Raw genomic sequence first — 24121 nt, 5'->3', positions numbered from 1 at the left:
CTCGGGTTATCTGATTTTATTACCTGGATCACAAGTTTTGCATGTTAACCTACTATGACTCATCTTTTATTACCTAATTTACATGTTTATCAACCAATCTCGGGTTTACTCGAGTCGGGTTATTTGTATCTTTTTCATCTAATTACATACTTCTAAAGGGTTTTTTTTTTGTTATCTGGTCATTTAAAAAAATTATTTGTTTACCAGTGTTACTGATTTTTTTACTATTTTCTTAAAAGAAAATAAAATTATTTAATCTGGTCAGGACTATATATGTCCCGAGTCATTTTATTTTTTATTTCTTTTAAATCCATGGGCGACCCTGCAGCGGTTCACAGGACTATAAACCTAGTTAACATGCAAAATGTTAATGGTGCTCTCAATCAAAATTTAATTCGCACTTTATTTATTAAGCATACTTAAATAGATTTTACGTGATAAAAGGAAACTTTAATTAAAACACATACAAGCGTGAGAATAATTTTTTATTATTATTATTATGCTGGGTGACTAACTAGTTATATTTATTTTATAAAAAAAAATCAAAAATAGAAACACAAGAGAGAAAAAAATAAAAAAAAATGTATATATTTTTTAAGCTTCATTAGTGTGACAAGGAAGAAGCACATTTGCCGGGGGCCTGACTCTTTTCATAAAAAAAATAATGCTAGGGTGTTACAAACAAGTGTCAAAGAAGAAGAAAAATTTGTTATTCAAGTTATAAATCTAATTGGGTAAAATAAGTTGGTTTTATTTTATTTAAATAATAAAACAATATATAATAATAATATATGGACCAAATTACAAAAAAAGAAGTGATTGTGATAACCTAGAGAATTTGGTTTTTTCAAAAGGGACCAACGATGCATCTTAATTCTTAACTTATTTAATACAGAAAAACAAAATTGATTAAAAAAAGATTTAAGAAAATCAATCTGGGTTAACCTAAGTTAGCAAGGTAAATCTATAACCCTGACAATCCGGATCAAGTCAACCCATATTATCTTGTCAAACCTACAGTCTAGGTTATGAGATTCGGGATAACCCAATAAGAAAAAAATAATAATTTAGAAAGCCTGTTTAAAAAAAAAAAACAAATATCAACCCGCATTAACTTTTCAAACATGTGGCTCGAGTTATTAGACTAGAAGCACTCTATCTAGAAAAACCATGAAATTTAATTCCAAAAAGAATTTTAATTATAGAAAATGGTTTTAAAAATAGCAATTAAAAAAATAAAATAAAATTGAAACATAAATTAAATTTTATCTTAAGGGTGAAATTAAAAAGATAAATTAATTTAACAAAAGGATAAAAAAATCAAAAGATTGACTATAAAATTAAAATAAGAAATACAAACAAGTTTTTTACTGAATGGTGAAACTGAAAAGAAAAATCAATTTAATAAAATATTAAAAATTAAAAAAATTAAAAATTAAAATTGAAATATCAAAAAAAAAAAAACTAAAAAAAATTTATTAAGGCGGAAAGAGAAAAGAAGAAGAAAAAATCACCGGCAAACCACTCATTATTGTTTACACATGTCGCAACAATATAAAAAAGACACGACAGCGTTTTTAATAACATGGCAGAAGGAGGGGTTTTGGTAATTAGGAGGCGCCGCAAGCAACAATAACTTTTTGTATTTTTTTTTTAATTTCTATATTTAACAGCAAGTGTTAAGATTTTTTGGATAAATAATAAAATCATCATTATATTATTTTAGTGAATAGTGTTTTCACCCTGTGCAAACAATGTTTTTTGTAGCTCGATTAGTTTGTGTTAGTAGTGCCCTCCCACGGTACTGACCAGGGTTCGGACACAACCCGTGCTCCTTATCCTTGTACGATATGCAAGACAACATCAATTCAAACTTCTTGGTCGGGACTGCCTGCTCAATCCAACCTTTACTTGAAGCAAGATACAACATTGAACATGAGAGTTTTGAGTCATTGCCGTGCCATCTAAAACAGATCTAAGTTAACGACCATCCAATTCCACGGAGATCTTGCGTTGCATAAAGCAAATATACAAAAAGTGACCATGGAGTTCAAGTCACTGCAGTCTTTATATTTCTATAATAGAGATGTAAATTGATTATCATCCAAATCTACAAAGATTCAAGTCCTAAGCGATTCAACAAGACTGAAAATAATAGGATGTACGTAGCCATCATATCTCACGGGATTGTAGCAATCAATCAGCAAAAGTGCCACCGCAAAATAATAGGATTTTTTGCCATCATTCTAAAGAATTCGAGGTATGTATCTAAAAGGAAGTTGAGTGAGAGCGGGTGAGCCTTGACTTAGCAATCTTCTTGTCCTCTTCAAGAGATATCATTAGAAGATTGGAAGGATTTTCTACCATCATTTTAGCAACCAAATAGCCAGCAATACTCCAGGTCTGATATTTCCTTGCTTGCTTCCCAACATATCTGCCGGTCTTACCATCATAATACTCAGGCCACCCATCTTTGGACAGCCGCTGCTCCGCCTGCTCTATTGCTCGTTTTGCAATTTGTGGCCTTCCAACCTTAATGCACGCTGCTGAGAGTAACCATAGAAGCACTACGAAGAGCACAGTTCAGCAAGTCACAAGCATGATTTAAACATTGTAACTGGCGAAAAAAATAAATAATCAAGAACAAGTATTTGTTTTTGTTCACGTTGAAGTTCCCGTGCATAATATGCCTTGACATGCATGGAGTCTATGAAACTCACTTGGCCATGATCCACCGTTGTGGTAACTCCACCTTGTGTTTTTAGGATCAAATCCAGTGACCAGCCTCCATTCATGTCCCTCCAGTGCTGGATATGTGATCTTCAAAGGCATCTCTCCAATCAAGTCTTCCCACCGCTCCTCGACCAAATCCATAATGGCTGTCGCCTGTGCAGGTGTAACCAGGGAGCTCAAAATGGCAACGCAGTTCCCAACTAAGAACCAACGAAAATCCATGCGAGCTGGGCTGACATTGCCTATCAGGTAACCTCCTCGCAAAGGCATGAAATCAAACACCCAATCAGGAATGGACTCTGGGATGACATTAAATTTATTGACAGCAGTGTGGGAGTACTCCTCCGTTTTGTAGCGGTATATGTTATTTAGCTGTGTGAAATCCAACCAATAGTATGTCTGAATGTGGTAGCTGAGAGCTGTGATGCGCTTCTCAATTCGCTCAATAAATTCCTTGCCATCGAGTTCTGGTTTTAACATCTGCTTCGCACACCTTAGTGCGAAATAGAAAAGTGCCTGTATTTCAATTGGATACCCGTATATTCCCTGTTCCAAAAACAAATAGAAGTTAAACTGCAAATTCCATTCCATAAAGAAATTACTATTTAATTTTCCAGACAATCTGTCAACCAAGATTAGAATGCACACGTCGTATACCAACTTTAATAGTCTCCATTCCGAATCTCTTCACTGATGCCAGTTGCCAATCAGAAAAACCATTACAATCATAGCCGTGCTCTCCAATAAAATAAAAAAGAAAATGAACTGAATGGGCTGTTATTTTAAATTCAATTGATAAGCTCTCTGCATTTGATTTCATTGAGAGGAAGAAGTTGTAGAATACAAGGGGAAACCTAAATTTACTTTGGGTTAAAGTGAATGACTCAATGAACAGACCAGTACTCTAAAGTCCGGTTCAGAATTATCAAGTTGGATTGGTATGGTATGTATAGTTTCCCATATTCTATCAAGATTGTGGATAATGATGAAGAGAAAACTCACCATCCTCCGGTCAATCATGCTACACCCATCTGCACATAGAAGAGTTGGGAAAGTGTCGAATCCATCCGAAAGGCAAAGTTTAAGTATCAGCTTCATTCCATTCTGCACCTCCGGGCGATCTAATAGTGCATAATCACGAGTGCGTTTGATATAGGACCTAAGAAGAATTATCCACCAGAAACCTGAATCAACAGGTGCCACTCTTCCGATTGCACTGGCACCAAAATCCACAAGCAAGGTTTCTTTTTCTTGATCAGAGTCATAGAGGACCTTAAAACTTGCAGGCAAGACACCTTCTCCAAGAGTGAAGTTATCAACCCTTTTTTCTAAACCCTGGAGGTGGAGGGTCTTCAACAGAAAATTCCTCACGATCTCAGGTTCTGGAGGCTCCTTCATTAGACATGCTAAGCCGGTAGGAACAAAATCTCTCACAAAAACCTGCAAGTAAAAGTGGGGGGGAATAAGACTAAAAGTCACTGAAAAGAAAGAAGCAGCTGGGGGCAGTCTGGAATAAGTGAAGTTACATAATATAACCATGAAAGCATTTGCACTATGATCTGAAACAATCCAAAATCATGATATGAAAGTTCCTATTAGATTAGAAAGCTGAACAAGGCACATTGCAAGCACCGAGTTCCATATCGAAGGAAATGAAAGCAGCTTTCAAAAGTGCAGAGTGGGTGGCTCATCAAATATGTGATCAGATGAGATGTAATTTCAAACGTATTTGGAATGCTGCAATATCAACAACTTGCTGTTATCCAAGTCATGTGCACTATGATCAAAGGACCATCTATCTAGACAGCATGAAAGATGGATTTGAACCTGAGGAGTCTTCAGGGAATCCAATTGATACATTTAATACACAATACACAGATCGGACTTTCTATCCTTCTGGAACTTCAATAACTCTGCGAAGTATTCGAAATAAGCAGACGCCAAACTAGCAAAAGTCTTTCTGGAAATTTCAGATAAGATTCTGCTGCTAAGTAAGTCACAAGTTAAAACACCCTTTCATTTAACATTTCTGAAATACTAAGACATCCTTAGATCAGCAACCGGAGAATACAAGTATAATGGGGAACCATTGCACCTAGATCATTATGAGAGACACGCTAACCCACCAAAGATGATTTTTGCAAAATGTGTTGTCAATTTCTATAACTAAATATAAAAATCTATGGAGGAATCTCATAAAATTAAAGACTAATTCCACATAGTTAGACCAATATTCTGACAGAGAAATTCCAATTGCAGTCAAGAGCAACGTAACTAAGTCATTACATTCTTACATTTGCAAAAGGACTACATTGAACATCAGAGTTCATCTTATTTGCAAGCTAGCCCCCTGATACCTAGTACGTTGCTCTCAAAGTGCACAAGTGCAGCCATAGAGCTAGGGATTAAAACTCTGAGATGAAGAAAATCTTGAATTATTTTCTCTATACAAAATAGCAACATGCCAACCAAATGAGCAGATATTACCTTAGACACACACATAACTGAAGTGAAGATCACACCGTGCAATTGCCAAAAGAATTCAGGAGAGAACGAAATAGAATAGTGTTCACGCAACAAGCAATTTGCATCACAAAATTATATATAGAAAATGGAATCAAGAAATTGAATTCATAAGAACCAATGCTTTAAAATCACCCACTGTAATATGAAGTACTCTGAAAATAGAAAAAGCATTTCATTCAATCTTTTCTCAAATAGCAGAAACAATCTGAAATGGATACAGAAAAAAAATTAAAACACCATACCAGTACTTCAAAATCACAAGAAATTGAATTAGATACCTGGTTGTAATTCAACGCATCAGCACTAGTATCCATAGCAGCTAGAGTCCCAACAGGCTGTCCTTTGAAGTACACGTAAGATTTGTTGAGCCTCTCCCACGCTTCATCCACCATCGTGAAACTTTCTGGACTCATCAGAAGCCCTCCACCGTTCAATCTTTGAGATATGTTCAAGTCCAAGACGTCCAGCTTCACACCCACACTAGGACACTGTTTTAACGCCATTGACTTGGCATTATCAGATACACAAACATTGCTCTGCACCGTCACCGTCGCTTCATCCTTCTCCGGAATCCTACCTCTCACAACCTCACGCGAAGTAATTACCGTCGATTCCTCTGACACAGTTTCCTCTCCTTTCTCTTCGCATTTCTCAACTGACTTAGCAATTACTTTTTCCAAAGAAGCTGAAGGCTCCTTAGTCAAATCAGTTAGAGTTACAGGCTCGATTTCTAAATCTGAAGAAACCTCGCTTAATTGTTTACATTTTAGATCACTAGAGAATGAAGATTTCTCCGCCGTTATAAGAACTTCCTTCACTGAAGAATACGAAGGTTCGCTTTCTTGAAAAGATTTATCAACAATCGTTGCAGCCGCAGGTTCAAGAGTTATAAACTCCGATGATTTCTTCAATTCTTCTTTGTCAAGATTCTCGTTCAGTTTAAGATCCAGTAAAGAAGCTGCAGGCGCAGTGACTTTCTTCAAGTTTTCTGGTGACTGTTCTTCATCAGACGAGAAAAGCGGCGAAGTATTTGTCGAATCTTCTTCATCAGAAATATCTCCGGAAACGGAATAACGGGTTGACGGACCTGGAAATGGAGGCTGAGAAGCCTCGTTTTCCCTCTCGGCGACCAGAAGATCTCTCAATGTGGTGGACATTCTATTAAAAACGTAATTAAAGGATCACAAGAAATCAGATAGAATTAATTTGTTGTATAGAGAGAGAAAGCACAAGAAAGAGAACAGAGAGCTTGCCTTCCTTCACAGTGCTTTGGTGATTGCTAGCTAGAGAGAGAGGAAATGTAACGGTCTAGAGAGAGAAAATGTGGAAAAGTCGATTACACAACCAGGAGGAGAGAGGGAGGGCAGGGTGAGTATATAGAGATTAGAGAGAGTTTTTGGATGGCATGTGAGAGTTGTGATCTCAGGTGAACGGGAAGGCTTGTATTGTTTTGTTTTTGGCGGTTAGATAGAGAATTCAAGAAGAGGAATGGTCTTCTTCAAAGGGACTATTCCAAGGCTTTTGTTTTGTATATTTTACAACCATGCCATTGAAGATTTTGCATGGATTGAGCAGTAAATATGGAGGAGGATTGGTTAGGTATTAAGATATTTCAGTAGGGGTATTTTAGGAATAATAATGTTTTGATTTGGAGATGTGGAGTGCATGTGGATATTGGTGAGCTTCAATCAGTTGGGCTATGGCTTCGAATTTCCCTACGGTTTATACCTTACGAATTGGACTGAAAGAACCACTTATTTCACTTTCGCGTTTATTCTTCTAATATGTGAAGCTTACCAAAAATATTATTAAATTAAAAGAGATTAAGAGGGTGGTTGTTTTCCACTTTCCAGTCAAATTTTTACTGTAGCAATAAATTCAACGGGTGGCTGTTTTTGTAGTTATAAATTCCCTGTGAATTGAAATAGTAAAAAAACTATTTTGTCAAAGTTAACACACCATAAATAGCTTTTGAATTGGGGGTATAATAGTATTTTTTATTGTTTATTGAATAGCAAAATAATTAATATACCAATGGAGAGGGAAAAAATGTACTGACAGCAGGGTTAGTTTTGAATTTTTTATTTTATTTTCACAATAAAATTACCATAAGGCTCTTGAATGAGAATTGTATTTGCCTTGGTTTAAGGGGTATTTTTATCTTTTTATTTTAGTTTTTTTGTAGTTATCGAGTATGGCCATACATAGTTTAGTATTTTTACATAAATAAAATATTGTTTGATCCGGAAAGAAAAGAATAGATATGGAGTTGTTGCAGGTGCGCATGAATTCTCCCATGGTCTTTGAATAACACATACAGCGTTATCCAATGACCAAACTCTAACTTCCATAATAGAGTAAAATCTTCATGACATTGCCTCCTTTCCTAGACAACACATGCGACAAAGATATGTCGTGTTTTACATCGACAATCGTTTTTTTTTCTTTTCTTCTCAGTTTCAGAGCCAACCCCTATAAATTTTTAAAGCAACCCTTAGATTTATTTTTCTTTTAGATTTGTTGGTCCTTATTATTTTTATTTCTATTTGTTTTATTTTAGATTATCCATCAAATTTTGATTTTCTTTCCATTTAATTCTTCTTTGGTTTTTCACATTTGGTCTCCATTATTTTAATTTTGATTTTTTTAATTATTACCTTAATTGAATTATCTTTTCAATTGCATCCCTCAATGTTTTACATCATTCTCTTAATTGGATAGTTTTTTTTTCAATTGCATCCTTCAATATTTTATATCATTCTCTTAATTAAATTTTTTTTTCAATTGCATCCCTCAATATTTTAGTCCATTTTATTTTATGTCAAACTTTGTCCTTGTTTTTTTTATTGCTATTTTTTTTGTTTTTAGTTCTTTTTTTTAGATTTTTTTTTTGTTTTATCCCTTTGTGTTTTATTGATAAAGATTTGTTAACTCTTTAGGCCATGAGTTTGAAAAGATTGGACCGGGTTAGCTTTTTTTTTTTTCCAGGTCTTTTTTAACAATTAATTTTTGCTAGTACCATTTTTCTGTAAAGTTATCTCAATCTCACATGTCAGGTTACGGGTTTCACATGCTAATCTAGCTTTGTTCTAGGCAATATTTTTTTAAAAAATTATTTGTTGTTGTTATTGCCTCTTTTTTTATCATATTATAAATTAATCAAGGTTTAACTAATTATCAAATTTTTCTTATTTCTTTTAAAACTAATCATCTCTTGAACCTTTTTTTAGGGTTGAAACAAAGTTTGGCCTAGCTCATGGCTTCACACATGCCATTAATATGGTAGAAAAAACTAACTGCTATTGAAAAATCATTGCACATCCTTTTACATACTATTATGGACTGCTAATTATTATAAAAGAATCAATGTGTACCTTTCACATACAACTGTGGACGAGAGCAATAGTTTTTTTTTTTTCAAATGTCGCATGCAAATCAAGAGAAAAGGAGAAAATGGAGGAAATGAAAAGAAAAGAAAACAGGATAATTTGAGCCATGCCATCAACTCACTGACATCATACGCCATCCTGAGATAAAGAACTTGTCGTAATGATTCTAGCGCTATCCAACGAGTTTTTTTTAAGACCCACAAGATGACATACCCACGTACTGTCACGGGCTTATAAAATAAATACACTTGATAGTGTTATAATTATGAATCAGCGCTAGATTAGTAATAGAAACTAAAGGTATGATGGAGCAAATATTTCATGATGGAAAAAAAAAAAGATTGTGTTGATGATTAAAAACTTAGAGACTGAACAAAATGATTTATAGCAATCCACATTATTTTGTGATAAAAGATACAATGTTTTCGTCACATGATTTAGCTTTTTTGTTAATAAAAAGCAAAAAAAAATTACAAAGCTAAATTCTTTACCAACTTAATATTAAAAAAAAACTGACAAAGATAGTTTTGGAAGGAAAAAAACCCTTGAGGAAAAACATTGTAACAATTGACAATGTTTTATGTGGAAAACTATAATGCTTTCCCCAATAAAATAAAATAAAAAACCATTTAGAGAAATACTGTAGCAATCCACAATGTTTTGTAAGAAAAACTACAACGTTGTTCCTATATGATTTAGCTTTATTTTAATTATAATTCTTAATCAACTCAATATTATAAAAAAAAATTGACAAAGATAATTTTGAAAAAATCATCATATGGGAAAACACTACAACAATTCATAGTGTTTTAAAGAAAAAAATTATAAAGTTAAATTCTTAATCAGCTCAATATTAAAAAAAAATCAGCAGAGATAATTTTAGACAAAAAAAACACAAAAAAAGGGGAAAAAATCGTGTTGGAAACACTGTAGCAATTCACAGTGTTTTGTGATGAAAGCTTTAGTGCTTCCCTACATGATTTAGCCTTATTTTTAATAACTTGTAATTGTAATTCTCAAACAACTCAATTATTAAAAAAAAAAGTGACAGATAATTTTGAAAAATTATAAGAAAAAAAAAACCATGTGGAGAGACACTGTAGCAATCCACAATGTTTTATGAGGAAAGTTATAGTGCTTTCCCCACATGATTAAGCTTTATTATAAAGTTAAATTTTAACCAACTCAATATATAAAAAAATACAATCGACGAAGATAATTTTAGAAAAAAAGATTATAAAAAATGAAAGCACAAAAGGAAACTAGAAAAAAACCATGTGAGGAAAAATTGTATCAATCCATAATGTTTTATGAGGAAAAACTTGCATTTACTTGTAATTGCAATTTTTAATCAGCTTAATATTTAAAAAATAAAATTGACAAAGTAAATTTTAGAAGAAAAAAAAAAAAAAACAAAAAAAACCATGTGGAAAAAAATATTGTAGCAATCCATAAGTAATTTGCGAGGAAAGTTACATTTTTTCGTCACATATTATAACTGTAATTTTTAACTAACTCAATATTAAAAAAAAAAAAGATAACTTCGGAGAAAATTATATAAAAAAAAACAAGAAAAACCATGCGGAGAAAGACTGTAGCAATCAACAATGTTTTAAGGAAAAAAAATTACAAAACTAAAATATTAAAAAAAAAATCGACAAATATAATTTTAAAAAATAAAATAGAAAAACTATGTGAGAAAACACATTAGAAATATACAATATTTTAAAGAAAAAAAATTACAAAATGAAATTTTTAACTAGCTTAATATTTAAAAAATAAAATCAATAAAATAATTTTGGAAAAAAAATAAATGAAAAAAAAATAAAACAAAGGAAAGTTGACAAAAAAAAGTGATTTTGGAAAAAAAAAAAAAAAGAAGAAGGAAAAGTTGGGGTAAAAATGCAAAAATAAAAGAAAAAAATATATATTATAGATTACTGTTGTAATCTATATTGATTATTGATTTTAGTGTAGGGAAACAATAATTCCCCACACATAAATTGGATCTTGAACAGGGTGACCAAATTATTTCTCGTCTATCTTTGTCAAAGGAGCCACACCAAGATACTCTAACATGGGTGGAGTTGGAACCTTGACCATGTAAGGGACCACAACATGCTGCAAAGCCAGATAAATAAAAAGCACATGAATTGTGCTAACATATTATTTTTTATGCTCAGCTTTTATTTTCCTTTCTTAAAAAAAAATATTGACACAATATTAAGCAAATATGTTAAATAGCATGACGTGTTGTAAGGATTTTTTTTTTTAGTCTTTCTTTATCATTAATGATTCCTTTTTTATTATTTATTAACACATATGATAATTGATTTATTTTAATGAATACAATAATCGAGATTTGAATATGCATTTGTGATTTTCCATCACCAATAAAAATGACTTCCACGTGTTTTTTAAAAGCTTTAATTGACTTGATCTAACCCACAATGTAACTTAAGCACCAGAACTAATATGAATTTTAATTATCAAGAAAAGTCCAAAAAATAAATTAATTTTTTCTTCATAAAATAACAAACAGCAAACCATAAATCCTAAGAATTACTTATTGATGTTTAGGAAAGTATGTATACAATTATTTCTGAAAACTTAAAAATTATGATTTTTCAAAGATTATTATAAGTTAAAGGAGTAATAGGGTGAACTTAAACAACTGAAATACCAGCAAAGCAAATTCATTAAGAAGTTTGGGGATCCTTTGATATATAAATTAGCTAAGGTTAGAGATAAGAGCTTTTGTGATGTTATGTATGTTTGAGTCCCCAAGAGGCGTGGCGTGGTGGCAAAGGATTTGAGATCTGCACAGCAGGTCTCGAGTTCGAGTCAGGACGTGTATCTCTTGTAAGAGTTTAGGACAGCCGGAGTTTTACTCATTCACTTCGGCCCACAAAGTGCATTTTTTGAAACGTGGGGTTTCCTCGAATCCAAAAAAAAAAAAATTTGTTATGTTATAGAGACTATCCATGTTTTAGTAAGAAGAAAATAATGGTTTCTTTTCATCAAAAAAAAATTTAACTTGTCTTGGAGTTCAAAATTATTTATATAGCATTGAATTCATGTGCGTATGTCCATATAAGGGTGAGATGGTCAATTTACTTTTCATATTTGGTTTTGGATTATTTAAGAATAAAGGCATAGAGTGATAATAGGTCACCATAAAAGCTATCAGAGTTTTGAGTTTTGTAAGTTGTATATGATTATAATGATAACCAAACCAGCTTTTAAAGTATACACAGTTACTGTATATTGCCCTCATTTAATGCTTGTATATTTTTTCCTCATGATTGTTAACGAGTAGACTATGTTTGACTAGGAGATAATGCATTCAAATGTAACAACTAACTTCAAGTGTATTAGTTATATCTTAGGTTCAGTCTGTCTATGGAATCTCAGTGAGCTTTTTATTTAGGAGTGTTGTCATGTTGGACCTTGTGGACCAAAGGTGATTATTTTTTTTTTTGTTAAGTTAAGTTTTTTATTAAAAAAAAAATAATCAAATTGAATTTTTTTTAAAAAAAACCGAAACCGATTCAAACTGACTTGTTTCAGTTTATTTTTTAAGATAAAAACTATTCAAACTGGTTTGGTTTGATTTTTTTTTTTTATTTTATTTTTCGATTTCAAATTTATAAAACCAAAACCAAATCAAACTGGTCAGTTTTTTTAAAATTTTAATTGGTTTTTTTATAGTTCGATTTTTTAAGTTTTATTTTTTTAAATTTTCTTAATTTAATAAGTTTTTTAATTTTTTTTACTTACCCCGTTGAATATCCTGAGTCCAATTTGATTATAAGTGTTTTGGAATTATTAGGTCATCGGGGCTCCTATGAGCCTAAAAATCGATGAGCATGTTCTAGGAGAAAATTAGGCTAAGTGATACGGCAGCTTCCAAATAAAAAAATGGATAGATATGAGCTTTATTTAGATCTTGGATACCCGAGTTTTGTGCCACATCATGGCTTTGTGATCATATCTTTTGCTAGTTTAATTTTAAATATTAGGACATTCGTCGTGTTCAAAGGGTACAAAGTACAAACCCTAGGCCCATCAACTTTTTTTCTTAATTTTTTAGTTCAAATCTTATAACCCGAAATTAGAAGAATTTATAAATTCATATGAATGCATTAATCAATGTGGAAGAGTTTGGTTTTAAGACAATTCAGAGAGAAGATTTAATTTAAGTTAGCAATGGAAGCTTACTTAAAAATACCCTTTACCATGAAATATAAAAATTAATCCTAACAAATATTTTTAATTTCTTATAAAAAAAAATATATTTAAACTACTCTTGAAATATCATAAATAAAAATGCTAATTAATATTTTTTTTAATTATTTTTATTTTTTTATAAATAAGTATTAAAACTATCCTTGAAGTATCATAATTAATTTTTTAAATTTTATTTTTTATAAAAAAATATTTAAACTACATTTGAAGTATCCTAAATAGAAATGCTAATTAATTTTCTTTTATAAATGTTTTTTTATTTTTTCTAAAACAAAAATATTTAAACTATTCTTTAGGTATTCTCAGAAATTCTAATTAAGTTTTTAAATTACACTTGAAGTATCATAAACAGAAATGTTAATTAATTGTTTTTCTATTTTTTTTTTTTTTCTATAAAAAAATTAAAACTATCCTTAAAGTATCCTAAAAAAATCTTAATTATTATTTTTTAATTGTTTTTATGAAAAAAAAAAACTATAAGTATCATAAACAAAAATCTTAATTAAGTTTTTTATAATTGTTTATATAAAAAAACATTAAAATTATCCTTGAAGTATCCTAATTAATGTTTTTATTTAAAAAAATATTTAAACTAATATTGAAGTATTCTAAACTAAAATGCTAATTAAATTTTTTTTAATTGTTTTTTTATTTTTCTAAAAAACTATTTAAATTATCCTTGAGGTATCCCAAACAAAAATCCTAATTATTATTTTTTTTATTTTTTATAAAAAAATATTTAAACTATCCTTGAAGTATCATAAACATAAATACTAGTTAATTTTTTTCTAATTTATTTTTGTAAAAAACAACATTTAAATTACCTTTGAAGTATCCTAAATAATGTTTTTATATTTTTTTTCTATTTTTTATATAAAAAAATTAAAATATCCTTAAAATATACTAAATATAAATCCTAATTAATTATTTTTATAAATTAATTTTATTTTAAAAAAAATTATTTGAATTATTCTTTAAGTATCCTAAATAAAAATTTTAATTAATTAATTAATTTACTTTTTATAGGCTTTTAGGTCTGATGGCCAAGCAAAATTTAAAAAACTTAGGTCTGATGATCATGGCAGACCCAAGAGCCTTGGATTTGGCAATAATGTCAGACCTAATGCTTGATCTTTTTTTTAAAAAAATTAGATTCATACCTAACCCGTGTTATTTTGCAATGAACAATATAATTTTCTAGGAGGAGAGAGGGCAGAGGAGGCAGGGAAAAACCCCCTCTCAAAGCTCTTCCGTGGGCCTTCTCGCCACATGCGCCCTGCCACTATTCTTGGGGTGGTGAGGTGCATCAAAAGACACCATGTAAGGCGGCTCTCGATTCTGTTTTGGAGCCGCATGTGCCACTCGAATAGTGCAAGCGGCGCCCACCTACTGGTGCATGCCCAGCATGCTTCGGCCATCACCCTGCTTCAACATGTATTTGAATTGTTTTAAAGAAAATAAAAAGGATGAAGAAGCCCTGACTGCATGCTTAATAAATTTCTTTAATAAAGACAATTTCATTATGACACCTCTCTAATTCACATTAATCTTTGTCTATGTGGATAGAAAAAGGGTGAACACTAAAATGTTTTTTTGGTAGCTAATAAATTATTTGTGTTATGTTATGGGTAGTAGCTCATAAGTTTTTAATGAAACAGAGAAACGTGTTGGTATTGTGAATTTTTTTTTCTTGTGCTACAAAAAATTTTAATTGAAAATTTAAAATTTGACAATCATATTTAATAAAACAATACAATGAAAATTAAATAAACTAATAAACCATAAAAAAAATATTTTTAATGCTAGCTTAAAGCTAAAGTAGAAAGTTCAATTATAAATGCATATGAGATATTAAATTTTGTGATATGGGTGCTCTTCAATTTTTTTTTCTTTTATTTATTTATACAATAATATTTTTTTTTTATCATAAATGTAATAATTTAATTTTTTTGGAAAAAAATTAAATGTTAGTATGAACTTTCTGTTTTTAACTAGTGTGTGTGTGTTTTAATTATTTCTTTAGCTATGTTATGTTGTGTATTGCATAAATACTACGAGAAATTAAAATTAATAAAAAAAAATCAATGATTTTAAATAAGTCTAAAAGAAATATCCCTTTAATAAAAACCTGTTACCTTTAGTGATGCTTTTCTTTTACAAAACATTTTTTTATTACAACTTCTATTTTTTAAAACAAAAACTTATCATAAATTTAAATGCAAGTTTTGATAAAAATAAATTAATGAATAATGAATTGATAATTTTAATGTGAATGCATTAAAAAAATATAACAAAAACTATATTGAGAAAACTATGTAAATTATTTTTAATAAAAACTTTTAAAATAAAATTCTCATTGGCATTTAGAAAATGTTCATATAGCACGCAAACCCTTCAAGTTTTTTTTTCTCTTTTAGTATTTTTTTTATTCAATTATTTAAAACATATTTAAATCATTATCTAATTACACCATTATTTAAAAAAAATAAGCATCTTCCATAATAATATTGGCAATTCATTTTTTTAATATATATAAAAAAAAACTTGAAGGGTTTGCGTGCATGGGTTGGACATGCTTGCCTAGCTCAACCTGAAAACCCAGATGTGCCCGATTTTTTTCTTAAGGGATGGACAACACGTCATACCCTTCAATTGTTATTTTTTTCTTTTCAAATTTGTTGGATGACATGTCACCGCCTAGACAAATAACTCACTGATCATCATCGTTCTTTTTTAATCACCAAAGGTGGCTGTAGCAACTGAAAAATTGAGGTTCAAAACCCATATTTCAACCAATTTTTCACGTAAGAACATTAAAAAAAACACACCTCACGAACCAATATAACCATGTCTCTATCAACAAAATATATTCTAATCGACTTAAAAACACAAAATCAAATTAAATAAAAAATATTTAAAAAACTTTTATCTATTTTTTTCGATATCAATGAAGACAAAAATCACTTTTATTAAGCTCTATTCTGATGCATCCATAAATACTAAAATCAAAGTTATTAGTAGCCAAAATTCTGCCACCCAAAAACTTTTCCTCTTTTAAAAAACTTCAATGGCTTTCTTTCTCATCTTTTAAGTCTTAGGGATTGAAATATAAAACAAATGAACTTTGTGGTCTAAATAAACATTACAAAATCAAATCAAATAATAAAAAAAAAACTTTCTAAACATTTATTTATTTTTTTCGGTATCATTGAAGATGAAAAACCACCTTTATTAAGCTTTATTCTCGAAAACACATCCGAAAATGCTAAAATCAAAGTTATTAGTAGCCAGAATCCTGTCATCCAAAAGCCTTCTCTCTCTTATAAAACCTCAATGGCTTTCTTTCTCATCTTTAAAGTTTTAGAGATTGAAACGTAAAACAAATGTATTTTATGGTCTAAATAAACATTACAAAACCATAAGGAATTGAACTTAAAAAAAATTAAAATTAAGGGGTAAAATGTAGATTCACGTGTCTTGTAACAATAAACATTGGAAAAAAGGTTTTTTTTGCCAAGTATCAATATGGGTCCTTGTTCTTTTAATCTTGTTCTTTTTTTCTAATAATCCAAAATTCTCCTATGCAAAATCAACATAACATTCAATAACAAAACAATCAGAAACACCTATAAAACATGATAAAAGGCTATCCAAAGAGAATGAAAAAATCAAGAACAAAAATAAAAAAAACTTTTGAGGATCAAATTGTAAGAAATCAAAGTTATATAACTGAACCAAATCAAAATAAAAAATAGATGGACCGGGGACGAAGACTTGTAGAATGAACAATGCTAGAAATAAAACCCTGAGGGGTGTAGCTTAACTGATCAGGTTCTATATTTGCTCTTTAGAGGTCATCAGTTTGGGTCTCACAAACTTCAGAACCACTGGAGGCTTATATAATTGTTAACTTCAGGGTTTATAAAATTAGTCAAAATACGTGCAAACTAGTCTGAACACTCATGTTAATAAAAAAAACACTAAAAAATAGAAATAGTGTTTTATAAGAAAATAAACAATCTTTTACACAGTAAGAACCTGTAATCTGATAATTTCTTTTAAAATTAAAATTACCTCTAAAATCACCCGTGGATAGATACGCAAGCTTGAATCAAATGAAGAAACGCTACAGGGGAGAAGGGTTTATCGGTTTAACAAAGCAAGGGGGCAAACAAAAAGTTTGAGCAACTCCGAAATCTTTTAAATTGAATTGAATTTATCCCTGTTTGAAAGTACAATTCAAATAAAGATACGTGAAAATTCATTTTTTTTAATTAAATTTTTTTATATTTTTAGATTATTTTGATTTGTTAATATTAAATATAACTTTTAAGAAATAAATAAATAAATAAATATTATTTTAATATATTTTTTAAAAAATATACTTTAAAAAATAATCACAACTATATTTTAAAATATTATTTTAAAGAAATTTCATATTTAAATTTTTTTAAGTATTAAGAATTGAATTTTAAATAAAATAAAATTTATAAATATACAACAAAAACAAAATCTCTTATTTACTATTCCATAAAAAATTAATATTAAAATTACTTTACTTTTTACTAACAAGCAGACACAGCCTCTGATTACGGTACTGCCCTGAAGCAGGGATCGCTGAAGAATGAAGCAAAGCATCCTGTTCTTGTAGAACGTAAAAAGAAAGGAAGGGGAATAAACAAGAGAACAGCACAGTAAAACTCGACAGTGGTAGTGTAGATGGTTTTTGGGTCTCTGTTTCTCCCTTTTTCGTTGTAAAGCTTGTTGTCAAAAGAAAACACCTGAACTGCTTCATCATAAGAAGTATCTTCCAAGCCACCATCAACCACCACCGCCGCCGCCGTTAATAATCAAGCCCTTTGTGTCAGAAAAGAAAAACCCATTAATTTTGCTACTCAATTTATCCAAAAGCCAATGTGAATCAAAACGGAGCCACTTTCAGCTCTCCATTGAACCGTAGAAACTAAACTGTATTGTAATATTGTAACTATGTTGGGCCTAGTCTCTGCAAAAACCACACCCAATGCCACCCCATTGCACAATTCCTTCCCTCAGAACGACAATCACATCCATGAAAACGGAAATAAAACCCCATCTCCGCTTCTAAAGCGAACCCCATCACCCTCCTTCTCCAAACCAAAAATCAAACCTTCCAAAAAGACACTGCAAGAACTACGCATCGATGAGTCGTCTCTTGATAACCCGGATCTGGGCCCCTTTTTATTAAAGCTTGCCATAGACACCATGGCTTCCGGTGATAACCAGAATAAGGCCTTAGATTATGCGACCCGGGCGTCAATATCGTTTGAGATATCCTCTGGTCCGGGTCTGGACCTGGCTATGAGCTTGCAAGTGGAAGCTGCAATCTATTGCAGCCTGGGCCGATTGGAGAACGCAATTCCGGTTTTAGAACGGTCTATTGAGGTTTTGGATCATAAAAGCTGGTCGGATCATGCGATGGCGAAGTTTTCCGGGTTCATGCAGCTCGGTGACACGTATTCTATGCTAGGCCGGGTGGACCGATCCATATCGTCTTATGAGTCCGGTTTAAAGATCCAAATTGAGACTCTCGGGGATTTGGATCCAAGAGTTGCTGAGCCTTGCAGGTAATTATTTTGGCATGTTTCGTAATGCGTGAAAATTATATTTTTTAAAATTTTAAATGTTTTTGTTATTTTTAAATTGTTTTGATAGGTTAATATTAAAAATAATTTATTTTTTAAAAAATGTTATCTAATATATTTCTAAATAAAAAATATTTTTTTAAAAAAATAGGTATGGTAATTCTAAAGCACTCCTTTTTAGCTTTTGGCTTATTTTAGTCTTTTGCCTTGTGGTTTGCGAACTTGCGCTAACCATTCATAAGTGTACGTTAGTATGCCAATACTCTAACCAAATAGGTCCCATTTTAAACAAAATGCACTTATGAAATGTACCCAACTAATTCAATTAAAATTCTGCCGTGCAATTTCAATTACCTTCTCAGTTAAAATAAATTTGTTACTTGTAGTGATTATTAAATATTATTTTTTGTCCTGCTTTTCAAAATCTATTTTTTAAACTATTAAATAAAAATTCTAAAGAATTTCAATGATTTAAGTTATATATAAAAAATATATTTATTTAGTTAAAACTAGATTTTTGATTGCTCCATCGCGGACTGATCAATTTTTTATGTAAAAAAATTGAGACCCAAGCATATTGGTTCAATTAATAATTTAAATGAAAAAATAATAACAATAAATAAATTAATAAAAAAAATAACAATAAAAAAAGGTAAAAAACTCAACTCACACCCATTCAAAGTATAAAAAAACTCAATGTTTACAGACGAAACTAAAAAATTAAAAAGAGCAACAAAAAACCCCCTAGTTAAACCGGATTTAACTCGTAAACTCTGTAAACTATGAATAAAAAATTGAAATAAGCCTTATAAAAACAAAAAGAAAAAGGAAAATTTAAAAATCAATTCCTGATAAATCAAATGAGAATATAATAACTCTATAAAAAACAAAATAAAAAGGAAAAACTAGAAGCTTAATCTCTAGCAAATAAAATATTGTAAGATGAAAACCAAGAAAATAAATATATAATTAGGAAAAAGGTTGAAAAAATTCTATCCAAACCCACACGGGTCAAGATACAAAATCTTTGATCTGGCTGTGATACCAGGTTGATCGTTTTTAAAAGCAAACTAAATAAAATCATAAAACTCAATTATTGAATAACATAATGTTGTAAGATAATAATAATAATAAAAAAAATGTGAAAAAATATGAGTAAACTCAAAGTTAATCTGATAAACTCGCAACCATGAATACAAGATCGTGATAACCCAATAGAAAGAAAAAGCAAAAAAATTATGAAGATTAATTTTTAATAAATAAAATATTATATGGTGAAATTGAAACGAATTAATTTTAAAAAAAGACAAAAAAAGTCAATCCTCATTAAGTTTTGAAACCGGTGACTTTGGTAATAAACTTGTGACTAATCTTATAAAAGGTAAATAATGAAAAATAACAAAACAAAAACTCTAGAAAAAAAGGGATAAAAAATAAGAAAATATAGGCTTAGAAAAAAAAAAAAAAAAACAAAGCAAACCTGGACAATTCTTCTAAACCTGGTTTAATATCTATAACTTGCAACCCATAAAATCCTGGACCCGAGTTCAATCAAAAAGCTTGACTCCCAACCAATTTAATTTTCAATGACAAAAATCATAAAAAAAAATACCAATCTAAAAAACTTGTCAATGCTAAAAAGATAACAATAAAAAAATGAGAATCAAATTTGATAGAAAAAAAACCCAAAAATGATGAAATTATATATATAAAAAATTATAAATAATGATCCAAAACAAAGTAAATAGTAATAAAAAAGAATGGAGATCAAATTGGAAGACTAAAAAAATATAGAAGGTGAAATTGAAAAACATTTATAATTCAATACATTATTCAAAATTAAAAAAAAAATAGTAGTAAAAAGAACAATGACAAAATGTGGAGGAAAAATAAATTGTAGGGTTTGGCACTGAATTCAAACAAGAGAGAGAAGAGAAAAAAAAGAATGTCAACACCAAACTAGAGTCGTATTTGTTACACTTTCCACCTCAAAAGGGTATTGAAACTTTTCAAATATTGTCGCGGAAGACGGTATTTAGTGGTTGGACGACCTCGCACATGTCGCTCAAGTGGTGTTGGGCCCGTTCATTAGCTGACCAATGTGAGCCCGTGCCATCATGTTTTTTAATTAATGTTTAATATATGGTTAATTATAAAATTACCCCTAATTAACCTTTAAATTAACAATAAAATCAATGTAAAATGATAAAAAAAAAACCTTAGGAGAGAATTATGTTGATTTTTTTTTCAAGGATAACAAAGTAATTTAATTATTTCAAAAAAATTGACAAGACCATAAAGCCCCTACTCGAAATTAATTATTTTTTTTATTTTAGAGGTAAACCGGTAAATTTACTGTGAAAAAATAAAATCACTAACTTAACCCATCATAAATTATTAAAGACAATTATATTATGGTGAAAAGATCACATTGCCTCTAATGTCTAATGTCTAATGTAAATATTTTTTTAATTCAGGGATAATTTTGTCAAATCATTATTCAAATGAATAATGATTTGTTCCTAGAGTTACTCTGACTTTTTCTTGTCTTTTATTTTTTTATTTATACTTTTTTTTTAGTTATTTAACATAACCATGACCTTTTCAATACAATGATTTTTCAATTCAAACTTGAAACAAGAATTGAAATAATTTAAATTACGAATTGGAAAATCTTATGCTTTTTTTTTTCATAAGCTTGTTTGTTCATATAAAAATTTATTATGATTTGAAAAGTAATTTTTAACTTTGAAAAAAAAAAAAAAACATCTCGATTATTTTAATATTATTATAAAATTCTTAAATTTCTATTTGAAACTGTGTCATGAGGATATTAAATATCATCTTAGCAATTTTATTTAAAATAATTGTTTAAAAAAAAAAAAACAAAAAGTCAAGGGGTTAGGGGCATGCGGCCAGGCGCGCGCAGGTTGGAACCTGGAAGAGTTTTTTTATTTTAAAAAAATTGATCTACGGCATGTCGTCTTCCCGGACTAAAGTTGTTAAAAATCTTTGTTCCCCCGACGTCCACAGGGTGTCTGAGTCTAGGGAACAGTGAAACACCATTTTCATTTAATATCTCTTATAATTATAATTATACGATGCTTGCTGTGAAACTTGTTTTAATAGTGAAAATGGCAGGTATTTAGCCGAGGCTTATGTTCAAGCAATGCAGTTTGACGAGGCAGAAAAACTATGCCAGAAGAGCCTTGAAATTCACAGGGAGCATAACGCACCAGCATCAATTGAAGAGGCAGGTGATCGCCGGCTTATGGCTCTTATTTATGAAGCGAAGGGGGAATATGAATCTGCTCTTGAGGAACTTGTACTTGCTAGTATGGCGATGATCGCTGCCGGTCAGGAAAATGAAGCAGCTGCTATTGATGTTAGCATTGGCAATATCTATGTGTCCCTCTGTCGCTTTGATGAAGCCATTTTTTCATACCAAAAAGCCTTAACAGTCTTTAAATCTACAAGGGGAGATGAATACTCTACTGTGGCGTCGGTCTATAATCGCTTGGCAGAAGTGTATTATAAAACAGGCAAGCTAAGAGAGTCCAAATCATACTGTGAGAATGCGCTGAGAATATTTTCAAAGCCAGTGACTGGGATTGCAACCGAGGAGATTGCTAGTGGTTTGGCTGAAATCTCAGCCATCTATGAAGCTTTAAATGAACACGGGGAGGCGTTGAAGCTCTTGTACATGGCCATGGAGTTACTGAAGGACACACCAGGGAAACGCAGCATGATTGCGGGAATTGAAGCACAAATGGGGCTGATGTTTTACAAGGTTGGAAAGTATGGGGAGGCTCGAAGTTCCTTTGAAAATGCTGTAGCAAAGCTCCGGGCCAGTGGGGATGCTAAATCAGTCTTCTTTGGGATTTTGTTGAACCAGCTGGGACTGGCCAGTGTGCAACTGTACAGGATACATGAGGCAGTTGAATTTTTCGAAGAAGCAAGAGAGGTTTTAGAGCAGGAATGTGGGTCATGTCACTCGGATACCCTTGGAGTGTATAGCAATCTTGCAGCAACTTATGATGCTCTGGGAAGGTGAGAATTCTTTTGTACTCAGCCGCATGATCTTTCTTACCTCATTACCTGTTATAAACATGCAGCTTCTTGTTGATCTGTATTGCAGTCACTTGTTTGGTTTTATCGTAATGTCATTTCATCAGAACCAGACAAAACTTTTTATTTTCTACATACCATGTGGTAATCATTTTGGGTATGATGGTTTTGACGAATGACATGTATATTCTCTAAAATGGGATAACACTCACCCTTACTATTGATTCACAGAAGGTGTCTACCAGGAATAACAATCACCCTTTTCACAATATCTACTCCAGTTGTTCATGGTTTGTCATGAAGTCCTTGTTTTCTGCTTTGAAAAATCTTCGGCCCGCCTATTTGGGACCTATTTATGATTATGATATTTTGCTATTACATGTTTTGGTTTGGACCATCTACTCCCCCATCTTACTTTCTGGATGATCTTTGAAGCCATAGTGTATTTACTCAAATATTATGTGGCATAATGCTTTGCAAAAAGTCCAGCAAGTCCCTGATGCAAGTTTCAGTGGGTTGGCTAATTGGAGAAACTTTTGTGCACTTGTTGGTCACATTTAAGCGTTCAATTCAATCGTGGTAAACTTTACAGGGTCGAAGATGCAGCTGTGATATTGGAGTACATACTAAAGTTAAGAGAAGAAAAACTTGGAACAGCAAATCCAGAAGTTGCTGATGAGAAGAAAAGGCTAGCCGTGCTCTTGAAGGAAGCAGGGAGGGCTAGGATCAGGAAAGGCAACTCCCTTGTAAATCTCCTGGATTCCAGCTCCTAGAGGATGGAGGAGGAGGCTTCAAAGAGATGGTCTGGATTTGGTCGTAGAACTTGATTTGAAATCTCACCCACACTTTTTTCCAAGAGACTCGACTGTTTGTGATATAGAAAGATCATGACACAATGTACATATACAAAGGAGTCTTCGATTTTCTTGGGATTCCTCTTAACAATTCATTTCCTTGGTAATTTTCCTACTTGTTTCAATATTTTGTCCTTCTTTAAAAGCCAGCTATAAAATGAAACAGATCTCTGTCGATTCCAGGATATGCATGTCATTCAAAATTAGATTGATCTTTACTCTATTATGCTGTAGGTGCTCGTTAATTGTCAATAATCTACTCTGGTATCATCCTTTTTCTGTGATGTTGCAATTCATAGCACAAGAGGGTTTTTGTTTTTCCTTTTGTTCTGTGTAGCACTAGCGCTCTCCATCATAGCCAATTCGTAGTGTAGAAATACAAGTTTAGTTTGCCCCTTGAGCGTTTCTTTCCTCTCCTTGCGTCTTTCCATGCAGCAAAACGACCGACAACCACCTTTCTCTTGCTTTCACTTTCGGTGCCCAAATGGCAATCGACGTTGAGGTTCCTCCTCATCAGACACTTTGAATATAATTTTGTTCAAATTTCAGGTGGGAGAATTCTATGTTTTCTATTCGTGGGCGTTTGTCGAAAATAAAAATAAAGAAAGAAATTCATGAGCAACTGAGTTTCACGAGGCCAAAACTCGAGTGCACCTTTTCTTTTAAATTTTATCTATTA

General features: G+C 31.1%; 2 protein-coding genes across 3 annotated transcripts; one reads left to right on the top strand and one right to left on the bottom strand.

Annotated features, from left to right (window-relative positions):
• Positions 1-1608: 1608 nt before the first annotated feature.
• LOC118063436 (probable alkaline/neutral invertase F) lies at positions 1609-6416 on the bottom strand. Its single transcript, XM_035077464.1, has 4 exons — positions 5538-6416; positions 3736-4173; positions 2721-3279; positions 1609-2567 (listed from the first exon to the last, which is right to left on the bottom strand). Exons 1-4 carry the CDS (start codon positions 6414-6416, stop codon positions 2269-2271), a joined length of 2175 nt encoding a protein of 724 aa, XP_034933355.1. The 3' UTR covers positions 1609-2268.
• An 11073-nt stretch (positions 6417-17489) lies between these two features.
• Positions 17490-23567, top strand: LOC118063491 (protein KINESIN LIGHT CHAIN-RELATED 1). 2 transcript variants are annotated; one of them, XM_073407503.1, is made up of 3 exons: positions 17490-18502; positions 21662-22570; positions 22820-23161. In XM_073407503.1, exons 1-3 carry the CDS (start codon positions 17886-17888, stop codon positions 22887-22889), a joined length of 1596 nt encoding a protein of 531 aa, XP_073263604.1. In that variant the 5' UTR covers positions 17490-17885; the 3' UTR covers positions 22890-23161. The 2 variants fall into 2 exon arrangements, with proteins under 2 accessions (XP_073263604.1, XP_034933435.1); XM_035077544.2 differs by lacking the exon at positions 22820-23161 and adding an exon at positions 23181-23567 and having other exon boundaries at positions 17492-18502.
• Positions 23568-24121: the final 554 nt, after the last annotated feature.

This window comes from Populus alba, chromosome 2 (genome assembly GCF_005239225.2).
Source record: "Populus alba chromosome 2, ASM523922v2, whole genome shotgun sequence".
Classification (NCBI taxonomy): Eukaryota; Viridiplantae; Streptophyta; class Magnoliopsida; order Malpighiales; family Salicaceae; genus Populus; species Populus alba.
This window is presented reverse-complemented; position numbering and strand designations above follow the sequence as displayed.

Coding starts and splice junctions, on each gene's coding strand:
- LOC118063491 (XM_035077544.2), top strand. CDS start 17,886: ATGTTGGGCCTAGTCTCTGCAAAAACCACACCCAATGCCACCCCATTG. Junction 18,503..21,661: donor AGAGTTGCTGAGCCTTGCAG/GTAATTATTTTG, acceptor TGAAAATGGCAG/GTATTTAGCCGAGGCTTATG. Junction 22,571..23,180: donor ACTTATGATGCTCTGGGAAG/GTGAGAATTCTT, acceptor TAAACTTTACAG/GGTCGAAGATGCAGCTGTGA.
- LOC118063436 (XM_035077464.1), bottom strand. CDS start 6,416: ATGTCCACCACATTGAGAGATCTTCTGGTCGCCGAGAGGGAAAACGAG. Junction 4,174..5,537: donor ATGCGTTGAATTACAACCAG/GTATCTAATTCA, acceptor TTTTACTTGCAG/GTTTTTGTGAGAGATTTTGT. Junction 3,280..3,735: donor GCATGATTGACCGGAGGATG/GTGAGTTTTCTC, acceptor TTTTTGGAACAG/GGAATATACGGGTATCCAAT.